Source organism: Canariomyces notabilis (genome assembly GCF_033297395.1).
Source record: "Canariomyces notabilis strain CBS 508.74 unplaced genomic scaffold N656scaffold_14, whole genome shotgun sequence".
NCBI classification, from domain to species: Eukaryota; Fungi; Ascomycota; class Sordariomycetes; order Sordariales; family Chaetomiaceae; genus Canariomyces; species Canariomyces notabilis.
In genome coordinates, this window is record NW_027041836.1 from 619,081 (window position 1) to 642,130 (window position 23,050).

Sequence of the window (23,050 nt, forward strand, 5' to 3'; positions counted from 1 at the left end):
ACAGTAGAGTTCTCCCGTCAAGTTTCTTAACAACCTCCTCCATCAAGATGCCCGCTAGAATGAAGGACAGGTGTGTAACAAGATGTACTAAGTGGCGTTGACCGTCGAATCGACAACTGGCACTTGGAAAAGTCAGAAGAGCAACTCATGAAAGTTGTAAGTCAGCAGGCAAGCTATCCGCAACCCTGGAAGAAATCGACACGCGTGGTTCGACCGTCAAAGCTACGCGCGTTTATTCACGTATACGTTCCAAGGCTCACGCGTGGTTCGAGGAAGGCACCTACCCTCTTCCACAAACTGAATTCAGGCTTGAGCGTTTTTCACCACCATCTTCTTCGACCGACTTCGTTTCGAACTCCCACTAAATCCTTCTTCCTCTCTCAATCAAGCCTACAAAGCTTTCCCAGTCAAACCTACAAGAAACGACAATCCAACTCGTTTATTCTCTCGTCAAATTTCGAACTTTCCACAACACCACAACCCTTCACTTTCCCTTGCCTTCCTTTCTCCTCCTCCTACCCGTTCTGGTTTGTGACGCCCGTGGCGCGTCGGCTACAACCATCGCGAAAACGCTCCACCCTTCTCTCCCTTCCATCGTCACTTTCGACTCTTCTTTCGCGACGTCAATCAGTCACAATCCCCAAACCATCAACAATGTCTGCCCAAAACCAAATCGGCGGGCAGCTGCCTGGTCAGCAGCTGCCAGGCCAGCAACAGGTAACCGGCAACTATTTTCCTCAGTTTGCGCGTCTCCCTGTCGAACTCCAAATCATGATCTTCCAACAAGCGCTCAGAAGACCCAGCGTCCACGTCGTGATGGTGAAACGTCACAAGAAGGAGAACGAGACGAAGTGGAGTCTCGATTTCTTTCCGATGCCCAAGAAGAACGATCCCTCAGGCTTTCGCCTGGCGCATACTCTGACCCAGGTCAATGCTGTCGCGGCAGACGCTGTGCGTCTCGCCATGGCCGCGTTTGGGTCGGCCGTTCTGCCATTCAGAAACCTTGTGGGCATTGCTGACGGTGCCGAGGACCTTCTTGTCCTTGAGTTCACTCACCACAAGTACTGCTCCTACGGCTACTTTCACCAAGCTACGCAGTTTGCCAACGCCCGTGGCCCAGGCGAATTTGACGAGACGCGTGTAGCAGCCCAAGTGAAGTACTTTCAGAAGGTCGCTATCACCTACAGCAGCCGACACGACACTGCGATGAGTCTGCGCAGTGTCTTCCGTTGCTCTCTCACCAACGACGACCGGCATGTCAATTTGCGGGCTTGCCCAGTGGAGATCTTTGGGTTGCTCAACTGCTTCCAATCGCTGAAGGAGTTCTATATTATACTGCTGCCAAATCAGGACGTTCACGGAAAGCGTCTGGTCCAGCAATACGCCCGCAACTTCTTCGCCTGTGAGTTTTCGAACCCTCCATACCGTGTTCCGAAAGCAGGCTAACACTTACGGTGAAGTGACCGCGGAGGAACGCCGCAAGCGAAATCTCGTCGTCTTTTACGACCAGGCCAGGGCTCTTATCGAGCTCACCCCGGACCTGATGTACTACCCCGCGCAAGGCGGAGTCCCCGGAGCGGCAATTTCGCACCCATACGGTCACTCCCTGTTCCACTTCGATCTCTACTACGACATTGTTCAGATATTTACTGAGCTCAAAGGGGCGTTCCTTCACACCAGGATGGGAAACCGACCCTATCCATATCGTCTTAGTGAGCAGGCGCGCAAGAACCTTGTCATGAAGGTTCTCATTCCGACCGATGGAAATGACTACTAAGTTGGCCGAGGACGGTACTAGACGGGACCTACTCAAGGAACAAGGAGTTACACCTGGGTTCTTGGGTGGTATATATAGGAATCCTGCTGTCGTTCGTGTGAAGGGACTGGAAGCACACTGGAGCGCTTGCTCAACTGGAGTTCGGGGTCGTTTTGTTCTTCCTTTTCTCCTCCATTTCTTTTTCTTTCTTTTCATTTTCTTTCCTTCCTTTTCCTTTCTTTCGTTTTACTTTCCTTCTCCTTTCGTTTTCCTTTCCTTCTCCTTTCGTTTTTGCTCTTTTCCTTTTGCATTCTCTTGTTTCCTTTCGTTTCCTTTCGTTTCCTTTCATTTTCCCTCGTTTCTTTTCTTTTCTTTTTAATGTGTCCTTGTTCAAACGTCATATACGAACCGCGGCGATTCTACTCGCGCTCACGACAGCGCAATGGTTTTCTTCATCCAACTTGGGCATGGGAATCGCGAAGATTTGGCCACGGCTGGATTACAACGATTACCATGGCGTAGGCAAGAAATTTGGCTGGAAATGGATATTGCGGCGTTCACGACGCTGGACTACTGAAAATCGAGTCGAACTCGGGATTGGAATCGGGCAGATTTGGTCACTGCCGGATTACGATATGGATGAGGCACGACGTTGGACTGGACGACACGAGTCAACCCGGGAATTGGAGTCAGGCAGATCTGGTCACTGCTGAATTACGATACCACGGAGTTGGGCGAGGAGTTCAACTGGGAATGGATCTTACGGTATTGCGACGTTCACAACGCTGGAACCGGGTGATGCAATTTGGGATTGGAATCGGGCAGATTTGGTCACTGCCGGATTACGAGACGATGAGGCACGACGTCGAACTGGCTAGCATGGGCCGACCCGGGATTGGAATCAGGCAGATTTGGTCACTGCTGGATTACGATACCACGGATTTGGGCGAGGAGTTCAACTGGGAATGAATCTTGCGGCATTGCGGCGTTCTTAAGGCTGGACTGGCTGAAGCGATTCGGGATTGGAATCGGGCAGATTTGGTCACTGTCGGATTACGTGTATTGTATGGAGTTGAGCGACCATCGATGAGGTGGTCTATACCTAGGTGGCGGTAGAGAAGTCACCTCAGATTGGGACTTACAAATGGTCAAGAGAGATCCAACGGCCCCAAGACTCAGTTTATCACACAGCCCGTAAGCAGAGGCTACTGATTCCAAGAGGCGCAACGGCGTGGCGATTTGAACTGAATAGGTAAGGTACCTTAGGCATATAAATCATTTCCTCTTTCCTACTTTCAACCCCCACAGGGTGGTATGACAGTGGTTAAGTGGTCAAGGGGTTCGGAAGTGTCATTTGAATAGGTGTCCCATTATAAGGCACTAGTTCGACTCTTTCTAGAAGCACCACCTCCCACTAGAGATTAAGGACAACGAGGACGACAACAGTGGTGATGAAAGTGGATTACAATACGGATGAGGAACTGGAGGCTCGGGCGTGCACTTGTTGGCAATAGATACTGGTAGTTTTGTCAGAGCGTCAGAGGACCTACCCCTTGAGCTTTCGCTCCAAAGGTCCTGAAATACATATATGTAAGGCTAGCGACTGGGGTTGATGCTTCAATCTCTGCAATGATCTCCCATGCTCTCTACAATGCAACTCGCAACAAACTTCCTTGTGAGTTGCAGGGCTTCTTGTTAAGCCAAGAACGGTCACCAGTTTGCCTTTGGTCACTTGGTGTTGGTGATAGGCAATCTCCGATAGCCATCAATGATGAAAAGCCTGTTAGGCACTTACACAGTAGTGTGATGTGCCTGACTTTGTCTTCGTGCTCTTGTGAGGTCACATTCACCCAGCCGAGTGTGATAATACATTCTCTAGCAAAAAACAGCAGGCGTGAGGATGTCACATCGAAACGCGTTTAGGACTCTGGGGTGGTTCTCAGCGGCCTTTATACCTATTTTACAAACAATTAGCAAACGCGCTTGCGACACGCTTACACGCGCCTTGATGGATGCAATTACCATTGAGTGAATACGGGTGTGGGGAGATTCAATAATCCGGAGTGTTGGACTCAGGAGGTCGCAGGGGGTCGCGTTGGTTGGTTCCGCTAATTGCCATATTTGGAAATCGTGTAAATAAACACCCTGCAAGGTGGGGTGGCTGATCGTGCTGTTCAGGACAGAGCTGCCTGGCGGAATCACTTGAAGTCAATTGGTTTGCCGCTTCTGCAGCCCCTTCCCACATTCCAGTTTGCAGGACGCAAGTCAGGCCGTTGCGCCCCGTCAAGATGGATGACAGCATTTCAGATGTTCCAATCGCGCTGCGACGCACTCGTCGCCAAAGACAAGCGCATGGCGGTCGCGAGACTTGCGACAACTCAGTTAACCCACCGGCCCCTGAGTCTATGGTTCCGTGCACACCAAAAAGATCCAAAGGAAAGAAGCGCGTCAGATTCTCAGATCCGGGGCCGACCCTGGCCTCAGCCGAGGAAGATGAGCTTTCAGCAACTGGTCTTACGCCCATGGTCCGGCGGACTTGTCTCACTCCATCTGGTAGATCATCGCGGCGTCACTCAACTCCCGCGCGCCTGTGCGGTGCATCAAGCGACGGCAGCATCTCTGGTCTGAATGACGCGAACTCCCCTTTCAGCGGTGAAGTCCGGTTCCTACCCCTCCGCCAGGTTTTAGATGGCCGTGTCAAGCGCCGCATCCGCCGCAACGGCTTAAGTGAGGAGATGAACACCATTTACGCCGAACGGAAACGCAAGTCCCAGGAGACCCAGGCCGAGATCCACAGGCTTAAGGCAGAGCTGGCCGAGAAAGATGACGAGATCGAAAGATTGCACAACGAGACAGTGGTCCTGGACACGGAGCGTGTATGGAATCTGGAGCGGCAAGTCGAGGCATTGAAAAGGGAACTAGCAAATCGCTCCGGTATCCAACAAGCTCCAAAAAGTCCAAGCAGTCCCCGCTATGAGTGGACAATAGCCGCCCGTGACCCATTTGCGGACGACTTCATGGAGCTAGATGCCGATAACGACACAGACGATGAAGCGTTTGGGGAATCCACGATGGCAGACCTCGTGAGCAGTACGCCCACTCGCAACATGTGCAGCTCCTTTCCAACACCCCCGGCCACAAGCCCTGCCCCGGAAGAGGCACAATATCCTCGCGCCCGGCTGGCCACACCCCCTTCACACACCGGCATCCAAGTCTGTCTGCCGGATCCCGAGAAACAGCAACTGCAAGAGGAGCTTGCGTCGCTCGAGCTCGAGGTCTGCAAGCTCACCACTACACTGGAGTCTTACGCGGCCTTGAAATCTCGAATAGCAGACAAACTTGCCCCTTTCGCGGCTGATGCCCCTTCCAACGACGAATCGGAGGCATCACAGCCAGATATTGAAGTCCATCTCACTTCGGTACTCCAAACATTGTCCGACCGCACCGCCGCTCTCGAAGACCTGAACACCTCGCTCAGCAGCCTCGGCTTCCCCGGATCGGATGCTTCTGAAATCATCAACTCTCTCCGCGCCGCCCTTCGCACCGCACGGCTCGAACTCGAATATCTCACTCCGGGGGAACTCACTCTGCCCCTCACATCCGCTGGGGCCGAGGTCCTCGACCTGCTCCTCACCCGCCTGCGCGACCTGGTCAAGAGGAACCGCGAAGCCGACGAGTGCATAGACGAATATCACGCGCTCGAGCTCTCCCTGCGGCAGCAGCTCAGCGCGCGCGTGGACGCCATGGACAGTCTGCGCACCAAGCTCGCCTCGGCCGAGACGACCGCCCGCGAAAAGGACGCGCGCATCTCCGAGCTGCAAGTCGGCCTTGACCGCCTGAAGGGCGCCGTGCGCGGCTACACGCGCGACATTTCCGAGCTCGAAGCCCTGGTCGAGCGCATGGAGTCCGAGCTGGCGGACAAGGAAACGCTCCAGACCGCGCATGATCAGACCGTCGCCGCGCTCGAGTCCAAACTCGCCTCGGCCCTCGAGCAGACCACGCAGTTACAATCTCAGCTCAGCACGCTGCAAGCCCACAAATCCGAGGAGCTCGCAGCGCTGAACAAGGCGCACGGCCGCGCCCTCGCGCTGCGCGACGCCCGCGTTGCCGAGCTGCGTGGGGAGGTAGACCGCGTCAACGCGTCGCTCCGGGCCGCGCACGACACGCTCGCGCGACTGCGAGCCGAGAATGGCCGGCTGATGAAGCTCAACGGCGAGCTGGCACACGAAAATGTTGAGATTGCCCGCGCCGTCGAGGCCGAGAAGCGCCAGGCCAGGCAGGTTGTGGATGCCATGCGCGCCGAGCTGGAGAGGGTCATTGCGAAGATGGGAGAGGGGTTCTTGTCCGCTGCTACTGCGGCTGCCTCTGATGCTGGTGCTGGTGCTGGCACTGGTGTCGTGGGTCGGAGTGGGAGTGAGACTCTGAAGATTGTTGCGCCAGGGTCGGTGCAGGAGGCTACTACGGCCAGCGCCGTGACTGGCACAACGGCAGCATCGGGAGGCGGGACTGGTGTCAAGCGCACGGCTGATGGGTTGGTGAGCGGTGCTGACGCGGGTCTAGGAGCTGTGAAGAAGAGAAGGAAGTATGACAGTGGATTGGGCTTTTTGGACGAGGAAGAGGTCGACACGGAGGGAGGAAGTACAAGTTAGGTTGTTGACCCCCATTTCTTTGCAATCATGAATCTGTTCCAGCTTGGCATGGCAGGGTTGGAGATGAGGGAGTCGCCCAGTCTTTAGTTTCTTTTGTTTGATGAGTATCCTTGTCGGATAAGTACTGGTAGGACCAACGCTCATTGTCGGTGTTTTCCTTGTATGGAACTTTTAATGCAACATATCACTTTGTGAGTAGAGAGATAAACCTGCAAATGGTATATTCCGATCTTGTGTAAAAAGCAGCTTCCCCTCGTTACCAGGCTCTCGGATCGATTGATTCAGCACTTCGAGCGTGGAACAGCTTAACCACCATGGAAAGCTTTCACCTCTCTACACTTCAGAAGAGGACAGGGGCAATCCCTTACAGTTTGCAATGAGCCTCGGTATCATTGGAATTTCAATAAGGATCTGTGAAGCCTTTTGGGAGTAGTACTATGTATAATCCCACAATGTCTGCTGATAGTCCGCAGTGCCAGTACAGTACAGGTTGGATGACCAACACAGGAGTCCAGGCTCTTTGGTTACTCACGTAGCCAAGAGCCCTTATTTTGGAATTTTCGATCTTAGTTTGGTCCTCCAGGAAACCACTCGGTACTTCCAGTAGGTAGTGATATTGCGAGACTGCACAGAGTGCAGAGTTCAGCAACTCGGCCGGCTGCTTTATGAGCGCAACATTTTCATAGGAAGCACCTTGCAACAGGACAAGCCGCTCCCCACTGATTCGTGTGACCACGCCCTACAGTGTCTGCAGCATCAGATTCGTCTGTAGCCGCGCCTCAACTCCCCCGCAGGCCAATCTGTGCGCTGTGTACGCTCTGCTGCAGGGTCGCGAGAAAATCTGCCGTCCGCTCGGTAACCATACGACTAGCTCCGCGAGTACTGTCTAGTTGATGGTAAAGGCTCTCAACGACGGCGAGATGATGTTTAAGGTCGCGCTCAGCATCCGCCATTGCTTGCTGGATGTTCTGTGGCGACTGTCGTTGATGGGTAGGGGGTGTTTGGGTTTGCATTCTGGCCATTTCCCGGCCAAGCTTGTCGATTAGGGCGTTTTGCTCTTGAAGCAGTGTTTTAACCTCCGGGTCATATCGAGGCGCAGATGAAGGCGGCGCTGGCTGTTGTGAAGCAGCAGCTTGCATCTTGAGCTGGGTGACCTCTACTTTCAACAGCTCAAGGCTATTTGTAATAGTCTGCATAGCGCCCAGAAGCGCGTGAGCCCCGTTCGCTTGATGGTCTGTTGCAAGCTTATTCTGCTGCTTTGTTAGCCCCGCAACTTCGTCGCGTAGCGAATTCAAGCTGTCGACAATGTCGTGCATTGATTCCATCATAGTTCCGATGGCGTTGGTCGCAGTATCCATCTCCTTTTTCAATTCCGTGATGTCCAGTCCGAGCTTTTCAGGAGTGGTTGCAGTTATCACGTTTTGTTTGCTCTTAGCCTCAGCTAATCTTGATTCCAATTCTGTAATCCGAGCTTTTAGCACGGAGATATCTTTGTCAGAGGTTTGATAAGCCTTGTTGGAGGCATCTTTCCTCCCCTCGTGCGCGTCAGGCTGCGACTTTACGGGTACTGGTTTGGCATTGCCCAGATGCCCGGAGCTCTCCTGCTTAGAATGGCGTGTCTGATATTGCTGTTGCTGTGAATCAGGTCCAGTCGAGACCCCGTTGGTGGGATGGTCGGAGCGCCTGGTCTTGGAACTACGCTCAGGCGGAATTGGGGATGCAGAGCGCTTGCTAGTGGGCTTAACCAGGGGATTCTTGTCGAGGTTGCTTGATGGGCTCTCACGCTTGATGGGCGTGGGCGGCAAACGTGGGGATAGATGGGCCTTGTCATCCGCAGCAGTCGGGCGGTAGGCGTCAAATTGAAGCGTGGCATGTAAGTTGATGGGCACTCTTGCAGCGTTTTCCATCTTCTTCTCTTGGCTCTTGAAGAAGGCTTCGGCTTGTTTAAAGAGTTCCGGATCAGTCAGCATGCGCGGATGGGTTCGACGGCTGTCCAGGAATTCCATCCATTCATCGACAGCGCGGGCTGCCTCGGAGGGCTCCCTGCCGGGCTTGTCGCGCTGAATCCTCCGGGCATCGGTGAGTATTTCAGCCGTGGTTCGTGCAATGGTCGGGCTCGTATTAAAGCCACGACCGATGGCTGACCATAGACCATCCTGGCCATAAAACTGCCTGAGGTGGAGGAGGACACGAAAGAGCACAGCGATGTTGTTGCCGTACCTGATCTCTCGTCTCTTGCTAGGGTCTTCGACGGCAGCTAGATAACCTTCATCGGAGTACCAGCTCGTCAGCCAAGCACATGCCCACTGCTGATTGAAGCGCTGGTCCTGTTGCCTAATGAAGCAAAAGCCATAGAGAAGAATCGGTTCAACCAATGGCGGGGGCATGATGAAGAGCCGTGGCCTGAGATAGAACGGTCTCGAATAGTCCGTAAATATCCCGGAGACCAGCTCATGGGCATGGAAAGCTTGTGGGCTGTGTTGTTTCGAAAGAGAATTGAGGTGAGAGCTGAGATTGGAATTTTAGCGCTGGACCTGGGCTCCTTCCGTCACGGTCAGTGCTGAAGTTTGTTTGGACTAACTTTAATTAGCGGGTCAGTGTAGAAGGGTGTGCTGTACTAGTCGTGTAAAGTGCAGCGGCATCGGCCAATATTCAACGATTGCCTATGAACTTGAAATCTCCGCAAAGGGACGACTTGTCAAGTCAGTGAGTGTCTTGATGAGAATTGGAATGATGCTAACGTTACTCATGAATGCTTAGGTACAGTAGGAGTGACGAGAGACACAGTATGCATTGGTCAATGAGTACCGTACGGGGTACTTCCAGCGCAACTGAAGTGAATTGGATTCACACCAAGATTGGTGTGGAACGGTGTACCAGCGCAGTCCTCATCCCGAGTTTCTAGCACATCCACACTGTGCTGGCATTCCGAGTCCGAGTCTCAAACGGACGCGAGTCCATTGTTCCCAGATTCCCGATCAAACACACATTCAAGACCCCAACCCAATCACCTTCCTTTCCACACGTCATCACTGGGCTAGGCCGCAATACTTATTCTACCCAACATACAGCATTTGAGCCTGATAAGTTTGGGTCCAAGTAATGGAACTAAGGGAATAATAGACATGAATTCTGATTACCGTACTGTACCTACCGTTCCACATTCCTCACTGCTCAGACTCAACACAAAGCACCCCCAACTAAAGTCACCAGACGCCAAGAAATCCTGCATCACTTCCACAGCAACTTCTCTGTGACCTGCCAACCAACCAGCAACTCACCCGCCCACCTAGGTCACCTCAAATAAACCAACCCGGTCCCGTCCGTCATGATAACCCACACCTGGACCAACCTAATCCTGATCCGCCTAAGCATCCTCCTCCTGCAGCACGCCCCGCTGCTCGAGGCCGCCCTCCTCCTCATCCTCCATCTAACCTCCCCAATCCCACGCCCCCTGTGGACAACCCTGACCCAACTCGGCCTTCTCACCCTGCTCACCCTCGAAGCCCTCTTCTACCTAGCCCTCTACCGCCCGCACAAGGCCCGGCTGCAGCGGACGGTGGCCGCCCACCCCAACCCGCCCGACCGCTCCACACGCGAGGCGCTGTTCGCCCGCTGCGTCGCCCATGTGCCCGACTGGGAGCGCTACCTGCGGGGGTGGTTCCAGGGGGCGGACGCGGGCGAGATCAGGCGGGAGAATGTCCGGGAGTTTGTGGGCTGGGCGTTTTTCGGGAGGGATGTCACGGGTACGGGTACGGGCACGGGCGGTGCAGGAGGCGACGGGTTGGAGGAGGAAGAGGAAAGGGAAATGCAGGGGTATCTGGCGCAGATTGAAGCGCTGCTGGGCCGCCCGCTGCCGCCGGGCAGGGGAAGCGCGACGGCGCTGCGGTTGACGCTGGACCCGGTCGAGGTGCGGTACCGGAGCGTGGTGTGGTACGGGCTTGTTGCGGCGGTGGATTTGGTGACGCATTTGTTCCTTTGCTGGCAGCACGGGTTTGTCCACTACGCGCCGCACCCGCGGGCGGGGTCGTTCCCGCCGAGGATTGTGCTGCCGCCGCGGGGAGGGCTGGTGCGCCGGTCGTCGGCGTCGGAAACGTTGGGCTACTACTTCCGCGAACACCGCTCGAGCAGACACCTGCCGGTGGTGTTTATCCATGGGATTGGGATCGGGCTGTGGCCGTACAGGGAGTTTCTGGGGGAGTTGTATCATGATCCTGAAGCTCGCGGGGATGAGCAGGTCGGTGTTCTCGCGCTTGAGATGCTGTCCCTCTCTGCGCGCTTAACGTCGCCGCCGCTGTCGCCGCAGGCCTTTCTCGAGCATGTAAATGCTATACTAGCTCAGCACGGACGACAGTGGGATCGCTTTGTGCTGGTCACGCACAGCTACGGCTCGGTGGTGGCGACGCACATGCTGCGGTCCCCAGTTCTGGGTCGCCGCGTGTGCGGGCTGGTGCTGGTCGATCCCGTAAGCATACTCCTGCACCTGCCAGATGTGGCTTACAATTTCACCAGGCGAGTGCCGAGGACAGCAAACGAGTGGCAGTTGTGGTATTTTGCCAGTGTGGAGATGGGCGTGGCCGAGGGGCTTGGGCGGCATTTCTTCTGGAGTGAAAATATCATTTGGCGCGAGGAGCTGCTGCTGGTGGGCAGCGACATTGAAGTAGGCGAAGACAGAGATAGGCAAGACAAGGGCAAGGGCGGGACTGGGCGAACAAGAAGAGTGGCAGTGTGCCTCTCTGGGAAAGACCTCATCGTGGACACACATACAGTCGCACGGTACTTGGCGTCTGACGGGAACAGAGTCTGGTGTGATCTTGAAGAAGCATTCAAGAATGGGCCTGGTGCCCTTACAAACCACTTGGCGCCGTCTGGACTTGAGGTACTGTGGTTTCCTCACTTGGACCATGCGCAGGTGTTTGAGCATCGGAATTATCGAAAGCGCGTTGTAGAGGTTATCTCGAGGTTCTGCCGGGTCCAAGTATGACATATAAATGTACCTTATATACCATAGAGTGTACATGTATATTTCCTGTACAGAAACGTAGAGAGCTTCTGAGAGGAATGCACGGAGAGTAACAAATGACATTCCGTTATTTGCTTTCCGTCGCTGAGGATGATGTTCCCCTTAGTGTCTGCAACTGTTGGGAGGAGGTCTAAACACGACCTCTTAAGTGCCCCAACAAGGCTAGTAGGTCTTTTCATTAAATCACGGCACACATGGCATCACATTTCGCTCAACCTGTCCGTGACCCGGTTTGACGCTGTTGTATACCACTTCCGTGAAGCTGTCCTGTCGAGCCTCCGGGTCATTCGGACCTGTAAGTGAGGACGCAGGAAAACCAGCCACAGTAACGCTTCCCTTGCTCTCTCAGTCTAGTCCGGAACTAGGAACTGGTCGATGTCCACGCGTTGGTAAAAACTGACACGCTCCAAATCGATCCAATGCTGAGCCAGTCGATCGTGTGAGATCAAGAATAGATGTGAGTCGATATACGAGTCTGCCCTTTGGTTAAGACAATTCACAAACAAGCGGAAATTTTGAGTGGAAACTCACCGTTCAGAAACCCCGTGTTGGCGACATGCCCTTGACTCTTCACAACCCTCACCCCTTCAAACGGGGGCTCCTTCTCCACCCTCACAAGCCCTCCGTCCCCCAGATCTTCTACGACCCAACTGAATTCCCCCCTAGGAACGTTTGCGTCCCCGGTCAACTTGACAGCCAGCAGCCGTCGTCGAGGAATTGCGGGCTCATAGCCAAGCACTGGTAAACGGCCGTCGTCGTGGTGGATCCAGAGAAACTCACACCCGTGTCCGCTATAATCGCCTACCCAGATGCCTTGATACGGGTTCCCGGGGGTAGGCGTGTAGAGCTCTGGGTCGAGGGTTGCATAGGTGGAGATGTCATCTCCGCCATGGATGCCATGCGAAAGGAACGGGATATCCGGTATGAGGTGGTGGTCTGTCTCTGCATGTGGAAATACAGCCTCTCCCTCTGCGAACCCTCCTGTGAGGATTAAGGGATCTGGCCGCAAAGCTAAGCCATGGGAATGGAACAACCGGAGTTCAATCCATTTGCGGATGCGAAATGCTCGGTCGCAAAGCTCCCGACGGTTGTTGGGGCGACTCTCGGGCCCTAGTGGCCTTAGATAGGAACGACCCAGGCCGTCGGCGACCACACGATGAGGAGCCGGGATGGTAGGCGGAGGCCAGATGTGGCCGTACGGGAATGCCGATGAGATTAGCGTTTGTACATCCTCAGGGTCAAGGATCTTGGCGTATACAAAGTTGCTACGCATGTTGTCTATGGAGTTGAGCTGCATAGGAATCTCGGCCTGGTAACGGGACACACTTCGGCTGCTCGAATCGGCGGGATCTGCGCTGTCTCGACGCAGCCTGATCGTTCTGATATTGCCAACATATTGAGATCCACACGCTTGGATTGGGGGATTAGCTGGCAACTTGAGCACAGGATTGTCGATGTGCAGCTTGACCACAGGGTCGAACGAGTGTACCATGACAGGGGGCTCCGTATCCCATACATGGAAGCTCCGACTCTTTTTGTTGGCCAGGAGCTGGTAGCCCTCAATGCAGCCACGGCGTTGGTCATAGCGGACGAGGATGAGCCGGCCCGGGAGATCGAGATCTGAAAACCAGATTTTGTACTTTGGAAGGAACCAGCGGGGGTAGTGGGCCCGAAACAGGTCGTAGAAGGTACGGCATGGATATGGCGAGGTGACGCGCACTCCAGGCACGTTGTCTTGTATTAGGGCTTGCCAAAGATGATCGGCCATCGCGTGGCTGTACATGTCCCTGGAAGTTTTGGCAAATCCGATGAGATCTTCGGCAGTGAGATATGAAAGAATGTCGCTAATAAGCTCGGCAGGGAGGGATGCAAGATGACAAACTCCAGCCGGCGCGGTGATCTCGCCATCTGCGAGAGCGAAGTGAGCCACTGGCTGTCATGTACGGTATCAGCCTCGATCCAGGACTGACCTCTCGACTTTCCTTTCCCCTTGACGTTATCGGGCCGGGGATAGGGATCCTCGTCATCCGACGGAGGATCTAGGAGCATCGTCACATCGGTGGACGCATCGCCTTGCGTGGCCTGGTCAGCGGTCGAGTGGCCGGGGTGGAGGCTACTTGTTCCATGACCGGTGATGGGGTCAACAGATTCTGCAAAGATCCGGCCTGGGTCGCTTGCCATTTTAATCGTGGTGGACCGCCTTCGATGGGGTTAGGAAAGCTCAAGAAATCTGGCTGAAGGGCCAAGCTTCCGATGGAGGCAAGAAGCCGAAAGCTCATGAACGAGGTACAGTACAGTCCCCCTTCAGGAAATCTGCTTAAAAAAGTTTGCGGGGCCGCAATGTTAGACTGATGGAAGTCTGCTATCCCTGCCCGTGCATGACGACGGCGCGAGGTCCGGGTGCGGGGCAAGATGATCGCATCGGCTGAATGTGCCGGAGAACGGTGGGGTTTGTTCTCAGTTGGAGACGCAGCAAAGCTTAAGCTCACCTCACCCTTGTAGCGGGGTAACACTGCGGGGAAGGAGGTATCTCGAATTTGTACCAGTATTCTTCTCTTTTTTCGTTTTTTCGTAGCAGTACCTCTTCCACCGGTCTACAGACAATGCGAACAGGTAGAGACACCGAGAACTATTCCTCCTGTTATTTAGGTCAACAACCACCTGGAGGATTCCAACGTTGACCGGGTCTCAAGGAGTTCTTTCCTTCAAGCATCGTATCGTTCAGACATCTCTCGCTTTACCTACCTATAGCAATCCCAATTGCTATCGCCCATCTCGGCTCTCACTCAACCAAGCAAGCCCTCAGCCTAACCTCAGGGGCAATTGGGCCGTCGCCCAACTCATTGATTACTTGCTGGCCCTAGTTGATTCGGGCCACGATTATTGACATTGGCCATGCGCATTATTTATTATTAAGGCAACCGAGGGTGTCTTGTTCCGGATGCAAACGCGGTCTTTCAGAGAACACACAGTTTCTCACTGCTTGGAAGCTTGTGGTATCTACCCGGCAAAGTGATACTTTCTGGTATCAAGACTCAAGCCTGTCCATTACTCCCCCAGCCGCCTCTTTAAGATCTGAATGCATCTTGGCGGTATTCGACGATACATAACCAGAATGGCGTCCCTGCTACCCTTGATCCAGGACATTCTGCCCATGATAATACCAGCATCCATCACAGTAACTAAGGCCGCCGACATACTACCTCCTGTGACCGAAGCCAACGGAGATGGGCAAGAGAGATCTAAGGTGCAGGTCATCAGCCGGAACGCGGTTGTCGACAAGACGGATAAGATGTGCGCATCCGGTGAGAAATGTTACCTCTCAACCCCAAGCCACGGACAGACTAGTTAAACCGGCATCACCAGTCCTCATTGTAAAGCCAAAGGCATCTTCCTCGGTGCGCCATTATGGCGAGCAAGGTACGCTGTTTGTCCAGTCGCTACCCCTTTTCCCCACAACAACACATATCGGTCGGGTTGGAATTCCGCCAAGTTTTGAACCACAAGCTTAAGTGACGCTTCAGAAGCCATAATATACGCAGTCTTGGGCAAGGGCGCAATACTCTCACCGCCAAAGGATGAGGGGGAGGAGCCTGGGCGGCACGAGCTAGAGCAAGGCGATTTTGCATTCATCCCTGCGTGGACCGAACACCAAGCCGTGAATGAGTGCGAAGAAGGCGACTTCCACTTGATCGTCATCCGCAGCGGCGGACATCCTGTCGAGGTCAACTTGACAGACTGGGGCGGCGCGGAGGTCAAAGTCAACAATAAGCAGAGCCAGTAGTGGAAGGGCGGAGCATCACGGCGTTTCAATAGAAGACACTGGCAGCCTTGTGTTCACCGACGCACCCGAGAATACTCAAATGCCCAAGCGAGATCTTGCATCACCTATGCCGCCAAAGCCGCAAGTCAGGAAAACCGCAATCACTCCGTTGAGACCAATGGCCAACCTTGAGCCTTACTTGAGCTTTTTAAGGGACAACACCCGCAGCACCTTATGAGCTGAGTCGTGGCAAAATGCACCGCAGTGGGGATAGTATACATGCTACTCATCGACACCTCGGAGGAGAATAAGCATCTAAGGGGCCAGCCATCAAGGGGCCAGTCATTTCACACACGCTTGGGATTAGGATACCTATAGCACATCTGGCGACGGAAGGGGCAAGAGCCTTGCAGTAACCCTGTCTGTCTATGCTAAAACCCACGATTGGAAAAAAATAAAAGATACAATTGGGCGATGCGGTGGCTGCATCCTCCAGCAACGGCCCAACAGCTCATCCCATACGCCTGGAGAGAAAAGGTAATGCACAAGTGTGAATTAAACAACGGCCAATCGCTGGGCACGCCTTCTAAATCTTACCCTCAAAAGACGCCCAGCTGAGATACGCCCTCAACTCCCGGATTAGTACATATGATCCTCCAACAGCTCGCCGACCAGGAGCATCACTTCCCAGCCGCCGCAGGGCCAGCACCCTGCCTGAGCATCGCGTCCCTCACCTCCTTTGCCTCCTTCTTAAACCCGCATCCGTAGGTCTCCCCGGTGGACCAGACCACGCCCTTCCCATCTCCATTATCCGTGCACTTAGGACAGATCTTGACCCGGTGCCAAGCCGTCGCGAGGTTGCCTCGGACGTTATATATCCCCCTGTGGCTTTCGGGCTGGGTGTTGTACGCGTCGTCGGTCGCCTTGACGATGAGGGTGGTGCAGTGTTTCTTTGACTGAGAGCTTCTCCGTCCTTCCTCGTCGTCGCAGTCACTTCCACCGCTGTGTGCCAAGGGAGTTTGACCGGAAGGCAAAGGAGACAGGACGGGGAGGTGGCCAGTATATCGCCAGCGCTTCCACGCCCAGGATTTGTTGCCGAAGCAGCCAGCCTGTCCCTCTGCCGGGGTGCAATCGTCGACCAGCTCGGCTTGGTCCCATGTCCTGCCGCCATCGAGGGACACGTCTACGCGGGCGATGGCACGGCCGCCGCCCGAGTACGCGTATCCTTGCAGTGCGATGGGTTCGGCGGGGGTTTTTTCAGAGCAGTGTGATTGCTGCTGCTGCTGCTGCTGCTGCTGCGCGGGTTCTGGGGAGGTGTTGGCGGATGATTTCGGGGTGAAGCCGACCTTTTTCTCGACTGCGGCCATATCTACGATCCTGCTGGGGCTTGGCGCTTGGGCATTGTCTTCGTCAATACCTTTCACTGCCATCCAGGGGACGCGGCCCTTGCGCACGCAGTCTCCTACCCAAACACCTGTGATGGCGCTGGTAACAGGCATTTCCTGGATCGAGCGAGCGCGGTCCCAGTCCGGGTTGGCACCCTCATTAGGACCGAAAGCTTTATAGTCGCGTCGTTGCCATTGGCTAGTGCTTTCTTCGTCCGAAATGACAATTTTGCTCAGCCACTTGACGGAGCGGGCAGCAACATGCCCAGGGACGACTGCCCTCAGAGGAAATCCGTGGTCTTTCGGCAGCGGCTTGCCATTCATGCCGAATGCGAGCAGGACGTCGCCGCGTGGATCGAGAGCCTTAACGAGAGGAATGGAAGCACCGTAGGCTTCGAGGCCGGTGAACTGAACGTGTAGGGCATTGGCGTCGGCCTTGTTATTGCTGGGTGGGGCGGAAAGGGCCTTCTGTGTCGGTGCTGTAGCGTCGGCCACCTGGAGTCCGGCGTCGGCAAGAACGTCGGAAAGTCGCACCCCCTCCCACTCGGCATTGCTGATCGCGCCTACACCCCATTGCAGACCGTTGGTCTTACCAGCATGTCGTGTCATGTCGTTCCGTCTGTTTCCGCTACACTGTAGCACGGCGGTGACCTTGTGAGTCGGGAACCGCGTCTTCAACTCCTCCAGGGTATACCGCCTCGTCTCACCATCCGGCAACTCGACGGTCAGCGCGTGCTCGTTGGCCTTGGCCTCGTCCACCGCAGGCACCCACATATGATGTCGAATGTAGAACAATTCATTGGGCGTGAGGAAGGTGCGGTCGAGCTCCTCATTTGGAGGCTCGGCGTTACGCGGTTTGGCCGTGTGCGTGATGAGGCGCGAGTCCCGATCAGGGTCGTTTACAAAGGGATCCTCCACAGCCTCGGCGGGTGGACGTCCGTCTGCGTCCAGGTCGGCTTGGTCGATGTAACCGATCAGATACTGTTCCAATATTTCGCGTACGTGTGGCGCCTTGTGGATGGTAAAGATGTCCCAATACGGCTCGATGCCTGCGCCGGCAGCACGGAGGATCACATCCCCTCCCGGGTGTGCGGCAACCCAATCCGTAATGTTATAGACTTTGTCCTCGAATGTAACCCACGGCTCAGACGAGGAGGCATCGTGCTTTCGAATGTCGGCGAGGCGATATCGGGGGAGGGATGGATCTCGGCTGTCGGTGGAAGGGGTTGGAAGTGTGTTGTTGAGGTCCGGGTTGTCCGGAGGTCTATACTGTGAAAGAGCAACGATCGAGGCGAGAAGGCTGCCGCCAATGAGAAAGCTCACTGGGACTGCTCGGGCATTGCGAATCTGCCGGCTGCGTGTCGTTGATGGCTTGGGGACCGTCGAGCGCGCCGTCGCGTCGGCCGGAGCACGACGCTGCGCGCTCGTGTGCAAGTGTCGAGGCCGCAGTCCACAGGCTCGGTGAACCGTCGGTTCGGCCGTGTTGCATTGTGTGATCCGGCGAAGTATGTTGGCGGCTAGACGGCCAAGCGATCGTGTTACCATGGCTAGTGTTCTTTGCAGACCTGTGAACGAGACGCCGAGGCGACCGAACGACGATGATGATCAAGGCAACCAGCCTACCGTGATGACTACCGGTGCCTATGCTTCATCATATATTATATGGTACCGCCGGGGTGGAAGTCTGGCTTGTCCTTCGGAATTCCTTCAGGACCCGTGGCAACAATCAGGACGCCCTCGGATGACTGGAGTCACACGGTTCGTTGGAGTTGCCGGATTGCGGCGAGATACGCAGAGAGCGGTCAACGAGGGTTTGAGTTCTGGATCTTTTTCACCTCTCAGGTTTCCCAATTCCGGGCAACCCTCACCGCCCAACAGAAGAAGCAACTGAGAACAGGGAGTCATAGCTTCAGTGAGCAAGAGCCAGGGGGTGAGTAAGGAGGACCGCGTGCAGCTTTTGCATGGGTCTCTCTTTCTGTTGGTGAGTTTGACGCTCCGATGCTGGCCGCTCGCAGTAAAATTTACTGAACAGGCCCGTTACGTCAGGGACCTGCAGGGGCGCATGTCGGCAGCAGTCCCCGTTGGCTGGGTTCAGTGGATCACCGTTCCATTGGGTCAGCTGACGGGTGGTCCGTAAGTGTAGTGTAAATTGCCCTGTGACCGTTTTCACTTACGGTACGAAATATGGTAATTTACGGTACGATACGTAATTGATAGCGGTGGGGTTCAACCGTCTGTGCGAACACGCACCTCACGGTTGCAAGCTGCAACTTCACCTCACATCAAATGATCAAACCACCTTCGACGACAAGGCGTATTGTCTATCTACCCTTACCTATTTACCGGCATGATTCCTGCTACCAAAACATACAGAATCCTACTAACACTTGAACAACAATCTGAAATAATAAACCTCAGGGATCACCACGAAAATGGGAAAATGGGGATCACTCATCAAAAACCAACAACCGAAGTGTAATAAAAGTGCTCAACGGCAAGCCCGAGCGATGACTCAGCCCCCCTCAACCGCCGAAACGGGCACCCTTCTTGAACGCTGACACCAACCTCCCAACCTTCTTGGGCGGTGACGACCCGCGAACAAGCGGCTCAGCGTACTTGACCTGCTTCACGACCCGCGCCGCTTTGGCTGTGTGCACCACTTCATCATAATCATCATCACTGTCATCAGGGACAGCAAAACGCTTGCCTGACGATGTTTGTACCGGTACCAATTCCGGCACGGGAGATTCCGATCCGGATGCGGCGCCGGTTGTACGGGAGTCCCTTCGACGAGCCCAGTTCGGGGTGCTTGGCGTGATTGCTAGGGCGGACAGCGGCGCGGAGTGCGGCGAGAAGAGCGGCGGCGACACTGAGACCGTTATGCTTGGGGGCCGTGCCCGTTTGCGAATACGCTCGCTGCGGCGGGTCGGGAGCTCAGCCGGAGGTTTGTATGACGGGTCTTTAGAGGCTACGGATTTTTTCCTGGATGTGGCGGCCTTCTTGGGGGCTCTGCGGCTACAAGGTTAGTTTAGAACCAAGGAAAGGGGAGCACATGGCGGGATATTGACTTCTTTGTAGCGGCTGCTTTGGCCGTTGTTGGAAGGGGCTTTGGCCGTGAAACCGATTTGGGCTTTCCGAACCCCCATCGCGTCTTTTTGGGCCGTTCTGTCTCCGCCGCCGACTCCCCACTGATGGCTGACCGGAAGTAAGATTTGGACCTGGTGTCAATGGGACCCTCGGCCTCGTCATTCGGCTTCTGGATACAGTTCTCGACGTGGTCCATCCGCAGATCGAGCCGACGGTCGAGTTCGACACCGCACCATGGGCAATACTTGGCGTCGTCACGGCCGTGGTCTCTGCAAAAAATAGCATGCCTCTCCTGGTACGCCTCAGAGAACTGCCCAAGCGGAAGCGAGCACTTCTCACAGAACGGTGCGTCTGAAGGAATGTCGCCGCATACATGATTCTTGTGGCCGTTGAGCCCTAGGGCACTAGAGATGTGTTCTCCGCAAATCTCGCACGCCGACCAGTCGTCCTCGCGGTCCTGCACGCCGGGATAGCAGACGCTGTCATGGTGTGTCCGGTCTGCCTGCACATTGAGAGTTGCGTGGTCGCGCCCACAACGCGCGCAAAACTTCCAGCGACCTTCGCGATTGTAATCGACACGCGTCTCACTCAAGCTCTGAACTTGCCTGTCCTCTGGCTGCGTTCCTAACAGCTTTAGAATGTCAGCGTGTTCTTTGACAAAGTGTTGGTAGCGCTGCTGGGGGGGCCAGTGTTGGAACAGCGTTTCATCGCACAAGTTGCAATTCTCCACGATATGGCTTGCCCGGAGATGTTGTTGCATCATCCATTTCTGATCAGCTGGATATACGGCATGGCAGCCCTCGTACGGACATCGCTCTATGCGTGACAAGAGCAAATCGCGCATGTTGCGATAGTCTCTTTGCATTCGCCGGACTTCTGTGGGCGTCAGGACGGATAGTGAAACGATCGGCAGGCTCTCATATCCCAGGTTGAGCAGCATGTCGACGGGCGGTGCGCGGGCAGGGATGCTCCTGACTATCTGATAATCTGGCTGGACATAGCTCTGCGTTCGTAGACGCTGCTCGCGCTCTACGTTCGTCACTAAGGAAGTATGGTGGTCGGGCCTTCCTGGCGACAGGCGACCAGCGCTAGCCCGGTTAAGCCCCCCAGCATCCCTCTTTGTCCGAACATACGGAAAACCTCTGGTATTCAAGGATACGCCTGGCGGTTGGAGGGGATAGTCGGCGGACTCAAAAGACTCTGACAGAGGCCGCGGCTGTTTATCCCCCGGCTGGATCGTCTTCAGTTTCGAGCACACATCCTCTGCCCACAGCTGATAGTCGTAGTAACGTGTCATTGCGGGGATTTCCTCCTGTTCTAGTGCCCGGTACAGCGAGGAGCTTGGGGTTTTGTAGATCTCGCGGTATCCGAATGGCTGCTGTGTGTCCAGATCCCCAAATCCTAAGCGCACGTTAGCGGACACGAAACCTTATGGATAGTTTACCTCCTCATACTGGGGAGATTCTGTTCATCCACCGTCCAGATGAACACTTCGGGCTCGACGACCATCCTGCATAGCAAACGCCACTCATCCTCTTCCATATCAGGACCGATCAAGAGCTTCGGTTTATTCTCTTCGGGATGGGTCACATGCGCCGGCTTGCCAGCACCCTTCCTAGGGCGGCTCTGGGTGATTGCAATCCATGATCTCTCCGTGTACGGCGTTTTCCAGATCCCTCTTGGCCATATCTCCGCCACCAATCGACGGAACTCTGTTATGCTCGTGGATGCCGGGTCCCAGATTACCGCTTTGGCCCCTGTATCAGACCCGCGGATGGTATAGTCTTTGAAGACAGGGCGAATGGTGATGAATTGTGGGAACATACTGAGTCCGTCAGCGGCAGGTCGCACCCCAAGTTTGGTTTTCAGCCAAGACTCCCACTGTGCAAGGCGGTTCGCCACTGGCGAGAATTGCGCCGCGAGGTCTTTGGCTGTCATTTTAACGACCAGGGGCTCATCAAAATCATCCGAGCGGAAAAACAGACTTCCTGGCATATACACCTCGAGTGACTTCAGCTTGGAAAAGGTCTCCTGGGACATGGACTCCTTTATCAGGCTCATGATGGCATCTCCCACATATTGAACGTTGTCCACTTCTTGGTGCAGGATATATTGTTTCTCATATGGCCGGGCCAGGCCCGGGAGAAACAGGTGCCAACGATCGCTGATGCGGATGCCGGAGGCCCCCGTCCCGAATTCGGGAGCCGTCGTGGCGCTCAACTGAAGGTGCTGGGACCTGCCCTTCTCCCACTTGTCCAGAATCAGCTCCCAAAGCTGAGGAAGGAAACACAAGCCGCCGTATGTGCTGATATTCTTGGCTGCTTGGCCTCCTAGTGACTCTCGAATGCTGAACCAGGCGTCCGGGATAGCCAGGTACCCGGGACGGCCTGGAATCTTGCCAGGGACGAGGACACGGCATATGTGCCGCATCCAGTCCCCATATTGGTTGGTGTAAGCGACATCTCTGGGGTTCTCGGGCATCCGAAGATAGGCAACATCCGGCCGTTGCAGCTTCGGCCCGCCGACCAAGTCCAGCACCACTTTCATGACCCGATGGCGGTCATCAGGCTCCCAAACCCAGGGGATTGGGTCATCCGGTCCAGCCACAAAGAGTACCTTTTCGTATGCAACCGCTTCGTCTTCGTTCGCAGCTAATGGGTTCAGTTTTCCAACGATCCACATCCATACCAAGTAGTCATGGCTATAGTCGCCGACGCCGGCGCACCACATGGTGAGGCCGTTATTTTCTCTGTCTTGCAGAAATCGATCTCGCTCAGCTTGGCTCGCATAGTCCGTTCGCTTGTCGAGGAGGTAGACCGAATATGTTACCCCAGCACGGTTGTCGAGACAAAGCAAGCGGTCGACTGCGTCGACGAAGGTGTAGAAGTTGTCGAGCCGAAACCAGACAATTCCCTGGTACCCATACAGTGGGAGCCATCGCTTCTCTATCGCGGTAGGGATTGTCGCGCTCAGACGAGTCTCAAGCAGCAGTAAAAGCTGGGGCGAGGACGACCACCGACCCGGAAGCCGGGGGTCAGGGGAATAAGTGTTGTGTAGCTCCTCAAAGACCTTGCACGGAAACATAACCCTGTTATTCCGGCCCCATATAGGGCGTACGTCAGGCGCTTCCTCGGGCGAGATATCCTCGCCAACCGCACCACCCCTCAGCGCCAGCGAGGCTTCCGCCCTCTCCGTCCGAGGGTGCGCTCCTGTCTGATACGGCCAGAGCTTCGGGCTCGACACTGTATCGCAGTCAGCACTTGCTCTACCTCAACACCCCTCTTATTTTCCCATTCATCACGCATCAAATCCCCCACTATCTCTTCGTGCAAGTAAACGTACCCCTGACAAGCTCACTCTCATGCGTCCCCCCCTTCTTGTACGCGT

The 23,050-nt window shown here is 55.1% G+C and overlaps 8 protein-coding genes across 8 annotated transcripts; 4 read left to right on the forward strand and 4 right to left on the reverse strand.

The window, feature by feature from the left end:
- Positions 1 to 654: 654 nt before the first annotated feature.
- On the forward strand, positions 655 to 1,777 carry N656DRAFT_799080 (uncharacterized protein; the record flags this gene model as incomplete). The annotated part of the gene is made up of 2 exons (XM_064817830.1): positions 655 to 1,402; positions 1,461 to 1,777. The coding sequence occupies 2 exons, from the start codon at positions 655 to 657 to the stop codon at positions 1,775 to 1,777; spliced, it is 1,065 nt and encodes a 354-aa protein (XP_064669284.1).
- Positions 1,778 to 3,987: 2,210 nt separating this feature from the next.
- On the forward strand, positions 3,988 to 6,637 carry N656DRAFT_780453 (uncharacterized protein). Its single transcript, XM_064815378.1, has one exon. It carries the CDS (start codon positions 4,045 to 4,047, stop codon positions 6,403 to 6,405), a length of 2,361 nt encoding a protein of 786 aa, XP_064669285.1. The 5' UTR covers positions 3,988 to 4,044; the 3' UTR covers positions 6,406 to 6,637.
- A 547-nt stretch (positions 6,638 to 7,184) lies between these two features.
- Positions 7,185 to 8,792, reverse strand: N656DRAFT_711504 (uncharacterized protein; the record flags this gene model as incomplete). The annotated part of the gene is made up of 1 exon (XM_064811750.1): positions 7,185 to 8,792. The coding sequence occupies one exon, from the start codon at positions 8,790 to 8,792 to the stop codon at positions 7,185 to 7,187; it is 1,608 nt and encodes a 535-aa protein (XP_064669286.1).
- A 617-nt stretch (positions 8,793 to 9,409) lies between these two features.
- On the forward strand, positions 9,410 to 11,449 carry N656DRAFT_780455 (uncharacterized protein). The gene has a single exon (XM_064815379.1). It carries the CDS (start codon positions 9,734 to 9,736, stop codon positions 11,387 to 11,389), a length of 1,656 nt encoding a protein of 551 aa, XP_064669287.1. The 5' UTR covers positions 9,410 to 9,733; the 3' UTR covers positions 11,390 to 11,449.
- Positions 11,355 to 13,848, reverse strand: N656DRAFT_780456 (uncharacterized protein). The gene is made up of 3 exons (XM_064815380.1): positions 13,399 to 13,848; positions 11,960 to 13,336; positions 11,355 to 11,903 (listed from the first exon to the last, which is right to left on the reverse strand). The coding sequence occupies exons 1-3, from the start codon at positions 13,607 to 13,609 to the stop codon at positions 11,779 to 11,781; spliced, it is 1,713 nt and encodes a 570-aa protein (XP_064669288.1). The 5' UTR covers positions 13,610 to 13,848; the 3' UTR covers positions 11,355 to 11,778.
- Positions 13,849 to 14,543: 695 nt separating this feature from the next.
- On the forward strand, positions 14,544 to 15,212 carry N656DRAFT_790329 (uncharacterized protein; the record flags this gene model as incomplete). The annotated part of the gene is made up of 3 exons (XM_064816878.1): positions 14,544 to 14,733; positions 14,795 to 14,855; positions 14,936 to 15,212. The coding sequence occupies 3 exons, from the start codon at positions 14,544 to 14,546 to the stop codon at positions 15,210 to 15,212; spliced, it is 528 nt and encodes a 175-aa protein (XP_064669289.1).
- Positions 15,213 to 15,533: 321 nt separating this feature from the next.
- On the reverse strand, positions 15,534 to 18,574 carry N656DRAFT_780458 (uncharacterized protein). The gene has a single exon (XM_064815381.1). The coding sequence runs from the start codon at positions 18,119 to 18,121 to the stop codon at positions 15,872 to 15,874; it is 2,250 nt and encodes a 749-aa protein (XP_064669290.1). The 5' UTR covers positions 18,122 to 18,574; the 3' UTR covers positions 15,534 to 15,871.
- Positions 18,575 to 19,778: 1,204 nt separating this feature from the next.
- Positions 19,779 to 22,606, reverse strand: N656DRAFT_684011 (uncharacterized protein; the record flags this gene model as incomplete). Its single annotated transcript, XM_064810600.1, has 2 exons — positions 19,779 to 21,064; positions 21,118 to 22,606. Coding segments are annotated over 2 exons (2,775 nt in total), but the record flags the coding sequence as incomplete, so codon positions are not given.
- Positions 22,607 to 23,050: the final 444 nt, after the last annotated feature.

Bases quoted from the DNA above. Each gene is read 5' to 3' on its own strand.
- N656DRAFT_780453 (XM_064815378.1), top strand. From the start codon at position 4,045: ATGGATGACAGCATTTCAGATGTTCCAATCGCGCTGCGACGCACTCGT.
- N656DRAFT_780455 (XM_064815379.1), top strand. From the start codon at position 9,734: ATGATAACCCACACCTGGACCAACCTAATCCTGATCCGCCTAAGCATC.
- N656DRAFT_780456 (XM_064815380.1), bottom strand. From the start codon at position 13,609: ATGGCAAGCGACCCAGGCCGGATCTTTGCAGAATCTGTTGACCCCATC. The intron at 13,337-13,398 runs GTCAGTCCTGGA...TCGCTCTCGCAG, and splicing joins GGGGAAAGGAAAGTCGAGAG to ATGGCGAGATCACCGCGCCG. The intron at 11,904-11,959 runs GTGAGTTTCCAC...ACCAAAGGGCAG, and splicing joins CAACACGGGGTTTCTGAACG to ACTCGTATATCGACTCACAT.
- N656DRAFT_780458 (XM_064815381.1), bottom strand. From the start codon at position 18,121: ATGGTAACACGATCGCTTGGCCGTCTAGCCGCCAACATACTTCGCCGG.